The 15,125-nt window shown below is 38.9% G+C and overlaps 1 protein-coding gene across 1 annotated transcript in view; it reads right to left on the reverse strand.

Annotated features, from left to right (window-relative positions):
• Window positions 1-15,125, reverse strand: part of EGF (epidermal growth factor) — an 89,190-nt gene that overhangs the window by 60,730 nt on the left and 13,335 nt on the right. Inside the window, 6 exon segments of the mRNA XM_065907230.1 lie at window positions 4,392-4,490; window positions 4,493-4,597; window positions 6,918-6,982; window positions 7,074-7,301; window positions 7,715-7,896; window positions 9,937-10,136. Coding sequence (XP_065763302.1) covers window positions 4,392-4,490; window positions 4,493-4,597; window positions 6,918-6,982; window positions 7,074-7,301; window positions 7,715-7,896; window positions 9,937-10,136 — 879 coding nt within the window.

A 15,125-nucleotide genomic window follows, 5' to 3' on the forward strand; every position in this document is an offset into this window, starting at 1 on the left:
AAAAAGAAATTTGTATATCCACATTTTTAGTGGCATTATTCCCAATAACTAAAAGGTGGAAGAAACCCAATTATTAATCAGTGGATAAATGGGTAAGTAAAGTGGAATATATACATGCAATGGGGTATTATTCAGGCTTAAAAAGGAAAAAAAGTTCTAACACATGCTACAAAACAGATGCATCTTCAGGACATCGTGCTGAGTAAAATAAACTAGTCACAAAAAGAGAAATACTGCATGATTACACTTATAGGAGGTACTTAGAGTAGGAGACAAAATCCTTGAAATGGAAAGAACAATAGAATGGTGGGAGCCAAGAACTGAGGAGAGGTAGAAATGGGGAGTTGTTATTTAATGGGCGGAGAGTTTCAGTTTTACAAGATGATAACATTTACAGAGATGAATGGTGGTGATGGCTGCATACACACACACACAAACCATAAATAAACTTACTGCCAACTTAACTTAAAAATGGCTAAGATGAGGGACATCCCTTGTGACCCAGTGGTTAAGACTCTGTACTCCACTGCAGAGGGTATGGGTTCAGTCCCTGGTTAGGGAACCAAGATCCTGCATGCCACACAGCACAGTAAAAAAAGAAAGCCTAAGATGATAAGTTTTATATGTATTTTACCATAATTTTTACATTTCAGAAAAACTACATGAAAAAAATGCTCATATTTATATCTAGGATGATTCTTTTCTAGAAGTTTTACAAAAACCCCAAGGTTTTATAGTAGAAACCCTAGCAATGACATAATCAAAATGAACCAGAGTTGCACCTGAACAGCTTTAGCTACACTAGCTACTTTCATAAACAGGTACACTTTTAGGCAGAAGCAATTCTCCTCTCAGAATTAATGACATTCAGCAATATTTCTGTGCATGAAATGAATGCAAAGCATTTTAAATAGTGTTGATGATAGATGTCCTATATTTTCTAAAGAATATGCTCTTGAAATTCTCTTATGAATTTTAAACTGGAATCAACATTTTAAAGAATTATAGAAGAATGCAGAATTATTTGCGCCTTTTACAAAAGAACATCTGTGAGCAGCAAAACTTTAGTTGCAAATTCCCCAAATGTTGAACTTGAAATAATGTCATTAACATTATGTACAAAGTTCCCACACTGGCTCTGAGATTCATATATAATCTGCCTTTCATATTTGTGCATTCCACATCTGTAGATTCAACCAACCATGGATCGATAATATTCTTTAAAAAAATTCTATAAAGTTTCAAAAAGCAAAATTTGAATTTGCCTTGCACCTGCAATGGTTTGCATAGTATTTACATTGCATTTACAGCTATTTACATAGTATTTACATTGTGCTATGTATGATAAGTAATCTTGAGATAATTTAAAGTATAAGGATGTTAGGTAATACGCAAGTACTATTCTGTTTTATATAAGGGACTATTGCAGCCTTGGATTTGGTATTGGCGAGAATCCTAGAACAAACTCCCATGGGTACAGAGGGAAGGCTGTATACACCTGTCAGGGCAGGCACAAGAGCACTGTTGCCTCATAAGTTTAATCATGACAACAAAAATGCAAAAATGTGAGATCGAGTCAGTCTCTTTTCAGAGAGCCAGAGGAGAAGAGAGAGAGAGAGAGAGAGAGAGAGAGGTTGATTTTCTGAGTTCCTGTAATAAACATTTTTAAAAGAAAAAATAAGATTTGGGTCCCATTGATATATGCACACTGAAGCTTTTAACCACCAGCATGCCATGGATAGACAAGAATATGCCAAATTTCAGGTTTTCCCAAAACAAGTAAGGCAAATCTAAGAGATGAAATTATAGACAATAGTGAGAGAAAAGCTGAAGAGGCAGAAATGGTGTCAGTCTGCCTGGGTTCAAACCCCAGTTCTACCCCAGTGTGACCTTAAACAACCATTTGTGACATTGCTGAACCTCAGCTTCTAACCTATAAAATGGTACTAATAATCACATGATTTGTAGGGTGGTTAAGATTAAATGAGATAACATAGCCCAGAGCAGATCATTCTGCACCCATTCAATAGTCATGACTATTATTATTATTTCTAAGAACACTATACCCTGTGCCATTTTTCTATTCTATCTCCTATTCAGAGGCCTATGTGATCCCCAAATCTATTATTCTGAGCCCAAATCTTTTCCCTGAAACCTAGACCAATTAACTAAGGAATTAAAAAAAAAAAAAGTCTCTGAAGCACTAAAGAGTCTAAAAGATTGAAAAAGACTCTCACTAGAGCTTCCCTAGTGGCTCAGACGGTAAAAAATCTGCCTGCAATGAGGGAGACCTGGGTTCAAACCCTCCAGGGAAGATCCCCTGGAGGAGGGCATGGCAACCCACTCCAATGTTCTTGCCAGGAGAATCCCGTGGACAGAGGAGCCTGGTAGGCTATACAGTCCATGAGGTCCAAAGAGTCAGACACAGCTGAGTGACTCAAGCACAGCGCAGAGCTGAGCTGCAAAGATCTGTTGCAGGAAAAATGATTTAAAGCACTGGGATTCATTCATAACATACAAAAGGGAGCAGCCCCCTGCAGACTATCTGGCCAAGGGTGGATGTAGGGCTTATAACATGTAAGGGAGGCAGCATGTACTCAGACATTAAATATCTTTAGAACTTGTTCCTTATGGTATTATTTAGGGGAGAAGGTGTCAAAGGGTGTTTTTTAGTTCTTTTTTTTTTCCCTACTACAGTTTATTAAATGTCCTCTAGGCACTGGAAATACAACGGAGTGTTGTATTCTCTGTCCTCACAGGACTAAGGAAGCTGAGGAAGTCAGACAGTTACACCAAACCATGATAAGTGCTCTGTGATGGGAAATCTGCTACTTTCTAAAAAGAGCTACTGAGGCTCCAGTGAGCTGGTCAGGGAAGGGGTTCCTGAAAGAAGAGATATTGGAGCTATTAATATTTCTTATAGGATGAAGAGTAAGTCACTGCTGTGAATTAGAGAGTGTTCCCAGGGAGTTCCCTGGTAGCCTGAAAGAAAGTGAAAGAAATTGTTCATTGCTCAGTCATGTCCAACTCTTTGTGACCCCCATGGACTATAGCCTTCCAGGCTCTCTCTCCATGGGATTTCTCAGGCAAGAACACTGGAATAGGTTGCCATTTCCTACTCCAGGGGATCTTCCTGACCCAGGGATTGAACCTAGGTCTCCTGCATTGCAGGCGGATTCCTTACCATCTGAGCCACCAAGGAACAGTGATTAGGATTCACGGCTTTCACTGTCTCAGGCCTGGGTTCAATCCCTGGTCAAGTGAGATCCTGCAAGCTGTGCAGCCAAAAAAATAAAAGAGAGAGAGAGAAACCATGTTCCCAATCATGCTGAAAGGCTGGAGGAGAGAGCAAGCGTGCTTCCTAGGGTAAGACAAAATCAAAACTTTGAGAATGACTGCAGCCCTGACTATAGTGAATAGTAAGAGAGGATACTGAGAAACAGACAGAGCCGCTATGAACCAGTTCAATAAAAAAAAAAGGCTGGTTTTATTATTGGCAATTGAGAGTGTTTTAACCCAGGAATGACAAGATTGGGTTCTCCTTTTTGAAGGGTGATGCTCCCTGCAGCATGGCAGAGGGAGTCAGGGACACCAATGAACTGGACCCCAGGGATGGAGAGCTCCCGAGAGGGGCACGAGACGGTAGGTGCTGGAACTGCTAGGAGTTGGAGGGTGATCTCACGGGGATGGACCTGTGCCTGGGGATATGGAGATAAAATGCCACTGACCGAGGCCTACACCTGGAGGTCTCCAACCAGACACTGGAGGGAGAAGAGCTGGGCAGAAGGGAAGGGGAAGTGAGTGAGTCAGTTATTCCTTCTGTGCCTGAAGCACTTCAAGAAATCCAAGTAGAAATGCTCAGAAAGCAGATAAACATGAGCCGTGAGAGGAAAAGGTGACCTGAGCCTGAATATGTACATCCGCTGTGCCCCCTTGCTTGGCATGTCTGGCAACTACATGGAGCTTTGTGTTAGAGTCCAATGAGGGGAGGAGGAAAGAATGCTAAATCAAGTTGGTCAAATATTGATAGGCCTGGCTAAATGTTAAATTACAATCTAATTGCAAAGGAAAGCTTTTGAAGGAATTTAAGTAGAGGAGTTAACCCACCAGATTTACTGTTTATAAGCAAGAGGAGAAAATGAAAAGATTAAGTGGCTGTTCCAACAGGCCAGACAAGACATGCTGACTGTTTGGACTATGGTGGTGGCAAAGGAAGAGAGAAGTGGACATTTGAGATGCATTAGAATGTAGAATGGAAAGGATTTGGCAGTAGCTGGAAATCGGGGTAAGGTAGTGGGAGAAATCAGGGATGACTCCTAAATGTCTGTCTTGAGTAAGTGGATAAGTGGGGGCTACATGCCGGACCCTGTTTGAGGTCAAAGATGACTCACCAGATGCCCAAGCATCACCCCCTGCCCTGGGCTGTACGAGTGGATGAACCTCTTTAATTTCACTGGGTGGCACAGATGATGAGCTGAGGGTGATTTTAACATATTCTTCCCCGTGTGCTTGTTAGCTACCCAAACTGTCTTCTTTTTCCATGTTGAATAGAAGATATGATCACCAAAGAAGGATGCTGCAAGCAGACAGACTGTGCCTGAAACAACAGGAGAAAAGCATAAAGAATGGCAGAATATTTCTTCCTGGACTTCTTAAAGTTTCACTTCAACTTATGCTCTGAATTTTAATCACCTACGTTTCTCATTTAGGGTTAGAAACAAACATTAAGTTTAAATTTGTATTTATATAGTCATAATCTGAATTAATAGGGTATATTTTTAGTTTCAGATCCATTGTCTCATTTTTGTTTTTGCTACTTAGCATGTAATTGTGGTGAAAATAAAATAAAGAAGAAAATAGACACAGGATAAGAGTGGATTGCTGGTTTCATCACTTTCACATGCCTAATTTCTGCTCTCACTAAAGGCAGTGAGTGAAATTAGTTGCTGGCAAGATAGCAAATCAAAAGAAACATAGATGTTTTACAAAGCACAGGACATAATAATTTTTAAAAAACTGATCAGCATGTGAAAACTATAAGCCAAATACTCTATTATTTTTATTTATTTATTTACTTAATCTTCACAATAATCTCAAGAAATAGGTGCTACTATTATTCCCACTGAAAACCTTCTGCCTCATTGACTATGGTAAAGATTTTGACTGAATGAATCACAACAAACTGGAAAATTCTTAAAGAGATAGGAGTACCAGACCACCTTACCTGCTTCCTGTGAATCCTGTATGTGGGTCAAGAAGCAACAGTTAGAACCAGACATAGAACAATTGATTGGTTCAAAATTGGGAAAGGAGTACAACAAGGCTGTATATTGTCACTCTGCCTATTTAACTTTTATGCATAGTACATCTTGTGAAACACCAGCCTGGATGAATCACAAACTAGAATCAAGATTGCTGGGAGAAATATCAACAACCTGAGATACACAGATACTACTGTAAAGGCAGAAAGTGAAGAGGAACTAAAGAGCCTCTTAATGAGGGTGAAGGATGAGAGTGAAAAAGTTGGCTTGAAACTCAGCATTCAAAGAACTAAGATCATGGCTTCTGGTCTCATCACTTTGAGGCAAATAGAAGGGGAAAATGTGGAGGCAGGGACAGACTTTATTTTGGGGGGCTCCAAAATCACTGCAGATGATGACTGCAGCCATGAAACTACAAGTTGTTTGCTCCTTGGAAGGAAAGGTATGACAGATTTAGATAGCATATTAAAAAGCAAACCTATTACTTTGCCCACAAATGTCTGTATAGTCAAAGTCATGGTTTTCCCAGGAGTCATGTACGAATATGAGAGTTGGAACATAAAGAAGGCTGAGTGCTGAAGAATTGATACTTTTAAAACTGTAGTGCTGGAGAAGACTCTTGAGAGTTCCTTGGACTGCAAGGAGATTAAACCAGTCCATCCTAAAGGAAATCAACACTGAATATTCACTGAAAGGACTGATGTTGAAGCTCCAATACTTCGGCCACCTTATGTGAAGAGGTGACTCATTGGAAAAGACCCTGATGCTGGGGAAAAGTACAGGCAAAAGGAGAAGGGGGCAGTAGAGGATGAGATGGTTAGATAGCATCACCAACTCAATGAACATGAATTTGAGCAAACTCTAGGAGAGAGTGGGAACATAGCCCATGGGGTCACAAAGAGTTGGATATGACTTAGCAACTGGGAAACAACAAATTATCCCCACTATATGGCTGTCAGCATAATTGATAACATATCAGGCCTGTATAGTTTCTCCTGTCTTTCCACTGACCCTACCCTACTCAGGACTGTACTGTGCAGCAAATAACTTCTGTTGTCAAAGGCTTTGTAATTAATTGTTGTTGTTGTTCAGTCACTAAGTCATGTCCAACTCTTTGCAACCCCGTGGGCCGTAGCCTGTCAGGCTCCTCTGTCAATGGGATTTCCCAGGCAAGAATATTGGAGTGGGTTGCCATTTCCTTCTCCAGTGCATCTTGTAATCAACAGATATGGTTTAATAATCATTAGGATCGAGTAGCCTCTAGGCTCTGTTCGTCACCAAAAAGTGATGAGGACCTTCACTGTTGTATTTCCAGCACCCACAAGACTAAGTTACTCATTCACGACTCTTGACTTAGGACTTCCTGTTTCCAAGGGTGTACTCCTAGACCCTAGGTTAACTCTAGACTTGTCTCAGTGGCTCCTTCACAGTATGAAGTGCAGCTACAAATGCTTTCAGATCATTGTCAACCTGATCCCAGCCTGTAAATTACCCAAAAATATACTGATCCACTGACTGTATGGAGCGGCCTGCCTTCTTTTTCAATCTCAAGATACTTTTTCAATTCAGTGGGCACTTCCTGTTCCCTCCATTCTCCAACACCACATTAAAGGAAGCAGGATGAGAGAAGTCATGTAACCTACCTAAGTCACTCACCTAATAAATAATATATCTGGGACTTGAACTCAAGTCTTTTGGACCCCCAAATCTGTGCTAAACCACTACACCAGTTTAGCTGACAAAAGTAAAATTCATTTATCACACAAACTCCAAATGGCAAGTGTTTTATTTTACACCAAAAGCAAAACTTACTGCAGGAGATATTTGCTAAAAAGGACAGAACCGCCGTCATAATTACAGGAACAAATACGAGGATCACCTCCTTCTCTATGGTACTGAGTCCAAAAGAGCCGTTTATCAAGCACATCCAGTGATAGAGCTGCAATTTTCTCTGATGTCTCCAACAGAAGCTCCACTTCTACACCACCAAGATCTGCTCTGTGAAGCCTACCAGCCACCTCTGAAGACCAAAACATGAACCTGAGGGCAAATATATCACGAGACACTCCAGTGAGTGTCGGGTCACTTAAATGGTTGACTCTCTCAGTGTTCCAGTAACCCCAGAGGTCTGCACAGAATGGGTTCGACTATTTGAATGAAAATTCAATTCAACAAATATTTACTGCCCTGTTACTGCAATTCCATGTGATTTCAAGTTAGAAGGAGAATTTTGCTTCTCTAGTGGGAAACCTTGGTAGTCAAAATGCTATTGTTAGAGGGAGCCCGCTTCGGTTCAAATCCCGGCAAATGCCTTATTGAAAATGGGGTTTGTGCACCATAAAAGAGGGTCTTTGTCTCAATCAGGAGGCCCCTTTGAGTCAAAATGTTATGATTCCTTGACTTTTCATTAGATTTTGAAATATATTTCAATGTCCAAAGCCAACAGAATTTACCTTGCTACTGGATCAACTGCTATATTTGCAGGATATTTTAAGGCACTTAAGAGAACCCGGGAATTGTTTCCTTTCATATCAGTTACTGTAATGATCCCTTCCTGTTGATTTGACCAAATAAGTTCTTCATTGATCCAATTTATTGCCATTCCTGAAACATTTTTATCTATATCGCATACTTTCTGTAAAATCAAAATTTTAAATTGTTATTAGTATTTCTCCATTCACAATAAAATTTTTATGTATTTTATGTATATTTATGTTTATTTTTATATAACAAAGTTTATTGTTTTAAGTAATTGTCATTTTTGTACTTTCCCAAAATTATTTAAATGATAAACTATTTGTAGATACTGTGCCATTGTTCAGATGTTGCAATATTCATTCTCCCATGTGAATATTTCTGGGCATTGAATTTATATCACAGCTTTGAAATGAAAATTTACTCTCTATTTATGTAAATTAGGCAGTCAGTCATAATGTGTGAATAATTTTAACTACAGTAATGGCAGAATTTCAATTTTACGTTACAGTTAGCTTATTCAACTCCATTTGCCAGTGGAATTTCCCAGATTCTCGCCTGAATCCAATTTCAAGCTTTGCCAAATTCTAGCAAGAATGCCTTGGGGTTTGTGCAGAGGGTCATGAAGTAGATTTCACATTAGGGCCCCCACTTTTCTTCTAGTACCTCCTCCACCAGGTCCTGCTCTTTCTACAAGTCCTCACCCTTCCGGCTGTGACCCCAGGATCCTCATAGCAGGGCTTTTCTTTACGCTTTCTCATGATAAAAACAACTTAACCAAACCTCTTCTAATTTCATGCTGTGCAAGTAAACCAGTCCTCTAACCAGGTGGAGGGTGAGACACAGGAGGAAGCCCTGGTTTGCACCACAGCAAATTTCCGTGGTGGAAACAGCCCCACAATCTCTGGGTTTTTTCCAACTACCAACATGAAGTCACTGAACAGAGTTGGGCAGAAATCAGTCTCCAGAATCTGTGCTATTCCTACATTTCATACGAAGTAATCTAGCCAATCCATTTAATCAATTGCTAATATATTAATTCATGCAGGTAAACTATTTGCTTTTTAATGGTTGTCTTCTATAAACAATGTTTTAACCCAAAGGAGGGACAAATACTAGTGAATTCTAGGCTTCAGGCCAATCTGTTCCTAATGATTTGCCACAAATTCCCAACTATCTAATGCTTTTTTCCAGTTCTCTGACAGTAAATGCTCCAGATTCTTAAACTCAAGATTTTGAAACTAGTCTATGGATAGCTGGAGAATAATGAGTAGCCATTTTGTTAAAAGTGAGATTAGCAAGAATTAGAGATGTGGTAAAACAAATTAGCACCTAATTGAAGGCTTTAGGAGGGTGAAAATTTTGCTTAAAAACAAAAATTAAACAAAAACACAAAAGCAAACAGTAGGTACTTTGTGTTGGGGATAAATACTGAAGGTGAAGCCACCTGCTCTCTATAATTCACCTCCCAGGAGAAAACATTCCTATTGGGACTCATTTAAGAATTTTACTAATTAAGAAGAAAGATTAAAGATCTTTTGTATGTGCTTGAACCAAAATATTTTGCTATACATCACCTGTTTTATTATTTTTTTCCAGGATGCAAACACCTTGAGAAGAAAAAAATTTCTTCCTAAATTTCAGGTGCAAAAACCCATGACAGATTTTAAACAGATAAAACAGGGCTTCTCAACCTTGACACAACTGATGTTTAGGGCCTGATAATTCTCTGTTTGGGGGACTGTCCAAATAGTGTAGGATGGTTGGCAGTGCCTCTGGCCCCTTAACACTTTCTCTCTTCTCCCCATTATAGCTGTGACAACCAAAATGTTTCTAGACATTGCCAAAGGTCCCCTGGAGGCAAAATTCCCACTAGCTGAGAACCACTAGAATAGAAAATAATGGTGTAAATAATCTGTCTTAACCATAAAATGGCGATCTGGCTTATTACACTTACATCTTTCCAAAATTACATTGACATCCTCACTTTCTCTTTTGGGAACTTCTGAATATCAATGCCACATGCATGGGCTTGTTCAATAACATGATAGCACAGATGCAGATTAAATACCTATGTATGCTGGATGCATATCTGCATTGTAATAATTTTCATTTATCTGAATGTTACAAATTTTGCTTTATCATTTTTGACAGCCTGTTCAAAAAAATCCCTCAAATGACACAGGAAATGTTACTTTACCTCTTGCCTTGTCCCATTCAAATGGACTGTTTCCAAGAGTTGTCTTTGTAGATCAACCCAATTGATTCTTTCTTCACTGTAGTGAAAATCCATGATCACTGATACGCCAGCATCTGCCACCAATCGTTCATAATTCATTCCTTCCAAGTCAATCCTAAAGATACTATTTCTATGGGAGAAAATTAAGAAGGGCACAGGACCTGCATGGGAAGAAACCAAATAGTATATTTTCAAAGCTCTTTTGTCTGATTTAGACAAAATACTTCCCCATGACAAATAATACAAGCAGAAATAATTTTTAAGTCATGATTTTATATTTTAAATAAATACCTCTTTATATAAATACCTCTTGAAATAAATATCCTCTTGTTTAGAGGATAAAGAATTCCTGTAGATGTTCACAATTAGTTTTGTAAATCATCTCCACAAATTGATTGTAAGAAATGAACGTTGCCAACTTATGAAAAGAAAAACAACTGTTTGAAGAGAAAGACACTCCCTAGCTTAGTAATGTTATATGTTCAAAAAGAAACCACCTACTGTATTCTATTATACAGGGGGTCTGTATGAGTGTCAAATCTAATTATGTAAATCAGAAATAAAATTACAGATATTACTGTTTGGGAAATGGATCTTTCCCTCCTCTAGTCTTACCTTATGAATAGAGCCTCCAGGTTACTGACAGAGAAGAACATGGTGAAACCTAGAGGTCTTAAGTAGAAGCAGGAAAAACTGAAATGTCATCTATGAAAGCTCTGAAATAGTTTGTTCCTGTTAACATTGCCACATAAAATTTAGGACTCCCAATTAAATTCAAATTGCATATATATTGCATGGGACATCTTTTATCTTTAATAATTGCTCCCTGCTTACCTGAAATTCAAAACTCAAGTAACTGAGTGGCCTATGTTTTTATTTGCCAAATCTGAGTAGTGGACCTCACTGGACTTCTTGATTTCTACAAGGCCTTGCCCTGTATCCTAACCCCATACCTGAGACTGTTCTGTTCTAGGTGATGACCATCTACCCAGTCTGACTCCCACGTACTCAGTACCTGCTTGGGAATCTGATATCTTTCTCTGGAAATTTCAGCAGAAATTCTAGCTGACTTGACACAGAGCTTGCCTATGATGCTCCAAGACAGGGGACAATTTCAATCCCTGCAGCCAGGATTAGAAAAGGTTGGTTTTCTTGATCTTTCCTGACTGAGTGTGGGGAGGCTTCTGCCACTGTACCTTTAGATAACAATATCAGGTAACCACAAAGATAAGTGGGGGATTAGGAAAGAATTCCAACATATTCTCACTGCCCTGCCAGGGTGACTCCATTCTATTTTAATATTTTCACCAATAGGAACAAAGTCAAAGAAACTAGCAGACCTATCAAATTAATAAAAGCAGAATCTACCCTATGGTAGTTATTTTACTAACAATAATAATAATGAACTTTCACATCCTGATCTCATTTACCCTTAATATAACAACTTGGGCTATATAGGCCATATACTACATTTGATGAATCAAAGAGAAAAAAAGAAATATAAAAAAAACACTGAAATCCATAAAAAACAAACCATAGCATTAACCTTAACAGCTTTTCAAAAATATTTATAAAAATACTAAATATAACAAATATTATCTTAAGATTTTTCTCATTCATGGGTGAATTCTAGCACCCAGGGTTTTATCCTAGCTCTCAGAACTAGAAGACCTAGACATTATCTAGTTCAGTGTTTCCCAAAATTGTTCAAAAGAATCACATAAGGTGTTGTATGTCTTTGGCAGATCACTTCCCTGGAGATTCCAATTCAGTAAGGTTGGGCTGAGGACTAGGAATCTGTTTCTTGAATAGATAATCCAGGTGATTCTTTCATCCCACTGAATTTGGAAATCATAAATCTAGTTCAGATGAGAAACTCGACGATGCTTCCCAAATTCCCACTAACAGTTGGTGGCAGAGTTAGACTTAGAACTCACGTACTATCTTCCCAATCCAGCACTCTCTCCTGCCTCACTCTGGGTTGTCATGAGTTAAGACATCACAATCTTCATTTTACTCAAGTAACTCCTTTTAATTCTGCTCCCCTCCAAACGCCGTCCCTATATTGTCAGCATTGTTTTATGTAAACCAGAGCCTAGGCTGAGTATTGTAAAAATGAATTATAATATGATTTAAAAGAAAGTTAAAAGACTAGTCCTAGTGAAATAGTCATTAGTCTGTACTATGCTGGAAATGATAAATATGTTAGCAGATTTTAAGACCTGTCAAGGACTCGTAACACGGGTATGTGGTACAATCTGTGGATGTGTCAGCAGGGTGTGCAAGTCTGAACAAGTAAATTTTCCCATGTCAAAGCCTACAGCGTTTATTTTGGGTGCAGTTCAGTGAGAAGAAAGCGCATAGAAAATCACTTCTAAGCAGTACAAACCCAAAGACTGCAAACACGTCCCAGGAAATCAAATGGAAATTCTGACTTCTCAGCCTGGGGATTAGTAGGAGATCTTCAGGAATTAGAAAGGAGTCAAGGATGTTTGGAGCACCTTGAAGATCTGGGACTTCCATAGCACAGAGGTTAATCACAAAAAGCGGGGTTTTGATTGAAAGGGTTGGGGGTGGGTGGGCGGCAATATTTCACAACCAGCACCCCTTCATTTGCTCTGCACCTGGGAAAGTGACCCCACCCAGGTAAATGAGAAGAGGAATCAACTGTCTACTTTGGGCCTTGGGGGCGAAAGTTCATGGGACCAAGTGAACACATTAAGGATACTTGCAAGCATATTAGCAAGACACCTTCATCTTCTCAGGCCCACAAGGTCTCTTGCCATCAACATCACAGGTTTCCTGCTCTAAATCTGGAGACAAACTGAAGAAGTCTCACAGAACAAAAGAGAAAATAGAGCTCTGGATCTTCAGGATTCAATGACACCCTGAGAAAAGAATATAGATTTAAACTGATGGGTCGGGTGTAAAAAAGCCTGATGACTCCTACCTGCTCCTGCCTAAGCTCTTGATAAGACTGAATAGTTTCTTCCCAGCAAGGAGCTGACTTGAATATTATCTGTGTTTTATGAAGTACAAAAGTTTTATTTCACTCTAAAAGTCTATCCTCATCTTTTACCAATTACAGGACTTAAAAGGATATGCATTTACTTTTTGGGAAATCACAGCTTTCTTCTCAACTTATTCATTAGGGTCAAAACTCAGGACAGGTGAGAGAGAAGCTGGGTGGCTCAGAAGTCATACATTGAATACAAACAGCTCATACAACTCAATAACCAAAAATACCCAGACAGCTCAATCGAAAAATGGGCAGAAGACCTGAATAGACATTTCTCCAGAGAAGAAATATAGATGGCCAACAGGTACAAGAAAAGATGCTCATCATTGCTAATTATTAGAGAAAAGCAAAGTAAGTAGGAAGGATAAAGATATCAGTTCATACCAGTCAGAATGGCCATCATTAAAAAGTCTGCAAATAACAAATGCTGAAGAGAGTGTAGAAAAAAGGGAGCCCTCCTACACTGTTATTGGGAATGTAAACTGGCGCTGCCACTATGGCAAAAGATTATGCAGGGCCCTCGGAAAACTAAGCATAAAATCATCATGTGATCCTGCAATCCTACTCCTGGGCATATATGCAGAGAAAACCATAATTCAAAAAGATTCATGTGCCCATATATTCATAGCAGCGCTATTCACAATAGCCAAGATACGGAATGTCTGTTAACAGATGAATGAATAAAGATGTGGTACACATATACAATGGAATACACTCAGTCATAAAAAGAATGAACTAATACCATTTGTAGCAATATAGTTGGACCTAGAGATTATCATAGTAAGCAAAGTAGGAAAGAAAAAGAAATACCACATGATATCACTTATATATGAAATCTAAAATACAATACAAATGAACATAACTACAAAACGGAAGCAGAGTCACAGACCCAGAGAACAGACTTGTAGTTGTCAAGGTGGGGTGCTGGGGGAGTGGTGGGGAGGGAAGGATTGGGAGTTTAGGATTAGCAGATGCAAACTATTATATATAGGATGCATAAACAACAAGGTCATTGCCATTTCCTACTCCAGGGGATCTTCCCGCCTAAGGAATCAAACCTGAGTCTCTTGTGTCTCCTGCGCTGGCAGGCAGATTCTTTACCACTAAGCCACCTGGGAACCCCCCTCTGTCAGACACGTGCTTTGCAAATGTTTTCTTCCAGCACATGGCATGTGTTTTCATCCTCTTGACATTGCCTCTTGTAGAGCAGAAGTTTTAATTTTGATGAGATACAATTTGACAAAATTTTTCCTTTGTATATATTATGCTTTTGGTGTGTCATTTCTAAGAACTTTTAATTCCAGGACATAAAGATTTCTGTTTTCTTCTAAAATCTTTAAACTTTTACATCTTAAATTTAGAGCTATGATCCATTTTGAGTTAACCTTTGTATAAGGTGTGTAGTTTAGGTTGAGGTTAATTATTTTGCTTGAGGATGTCTAATAGATTCAACATCATATTGAATCTATTGAATTTCTTTGGCATCTTTGTCAAAGATCAAATGACTATTTTTATGTAAGTCTATCCCTGGACTTTCTAGTCCGTCCCATTAATTTCTGTGTCTATCACTATGCTAATACCACAGCTCAGTATAACTTTTTAAAAAAACTAATGATAATGCAGTTCTGGGGACTTCCCTGCTGGTCCAGTGGTTAAGACGCGGCTTGCAGGGCAGGGGGTCCCGGTTCAGTCTCTGGTCAGAGAAGCAGATACCACATGCTGCAACTAAAGATCCTGTATGCCGCAGCAAAGACTGAAGATCCCATGCGCCGCAACCAAGACCTGGCAAGGCCAAACAAATAAATAAATATTTTTAAAAATAATGCCATTTTGAAGAACAGTGAACACTGTTAGAAGGTTCCTATACTATAGGTAATTGTTCATCTTAAGTAAGCAGGCTTATCCCTCAGCTCATCAGCATAAATTATGCTCAATTTTATTTAAAGATTGATGCTACCAGACTAAAATGCATTCCCTTAACATTAAAGCATTAGAAAATTTTCCAGATGTTACACACACACACAGCAAGACTCAGAAGTCATTATCTTGACCTATTCTCTGAGTTTTGCCCTTATATTTTCTATTTTCTGCTGGATATTTCCAATTGGGGATGTTGCACAGCCCCAAAAGT

This window comes from Muntiacus reevesi, chromosome 16 (genome assembly GCF_963930625.1).
Source record: "Muntiacus reevesi chromosome 16, mMunRee1.1, whole genome shotgun sequence".
Classification (NCBI taxonomy): domain Eukaryota; kingdom Metazoa; phylum Chordata; class Mammalia; order Artiodactyla; family Cervidae; genus Muntiacus; species Muntiacus reevesi.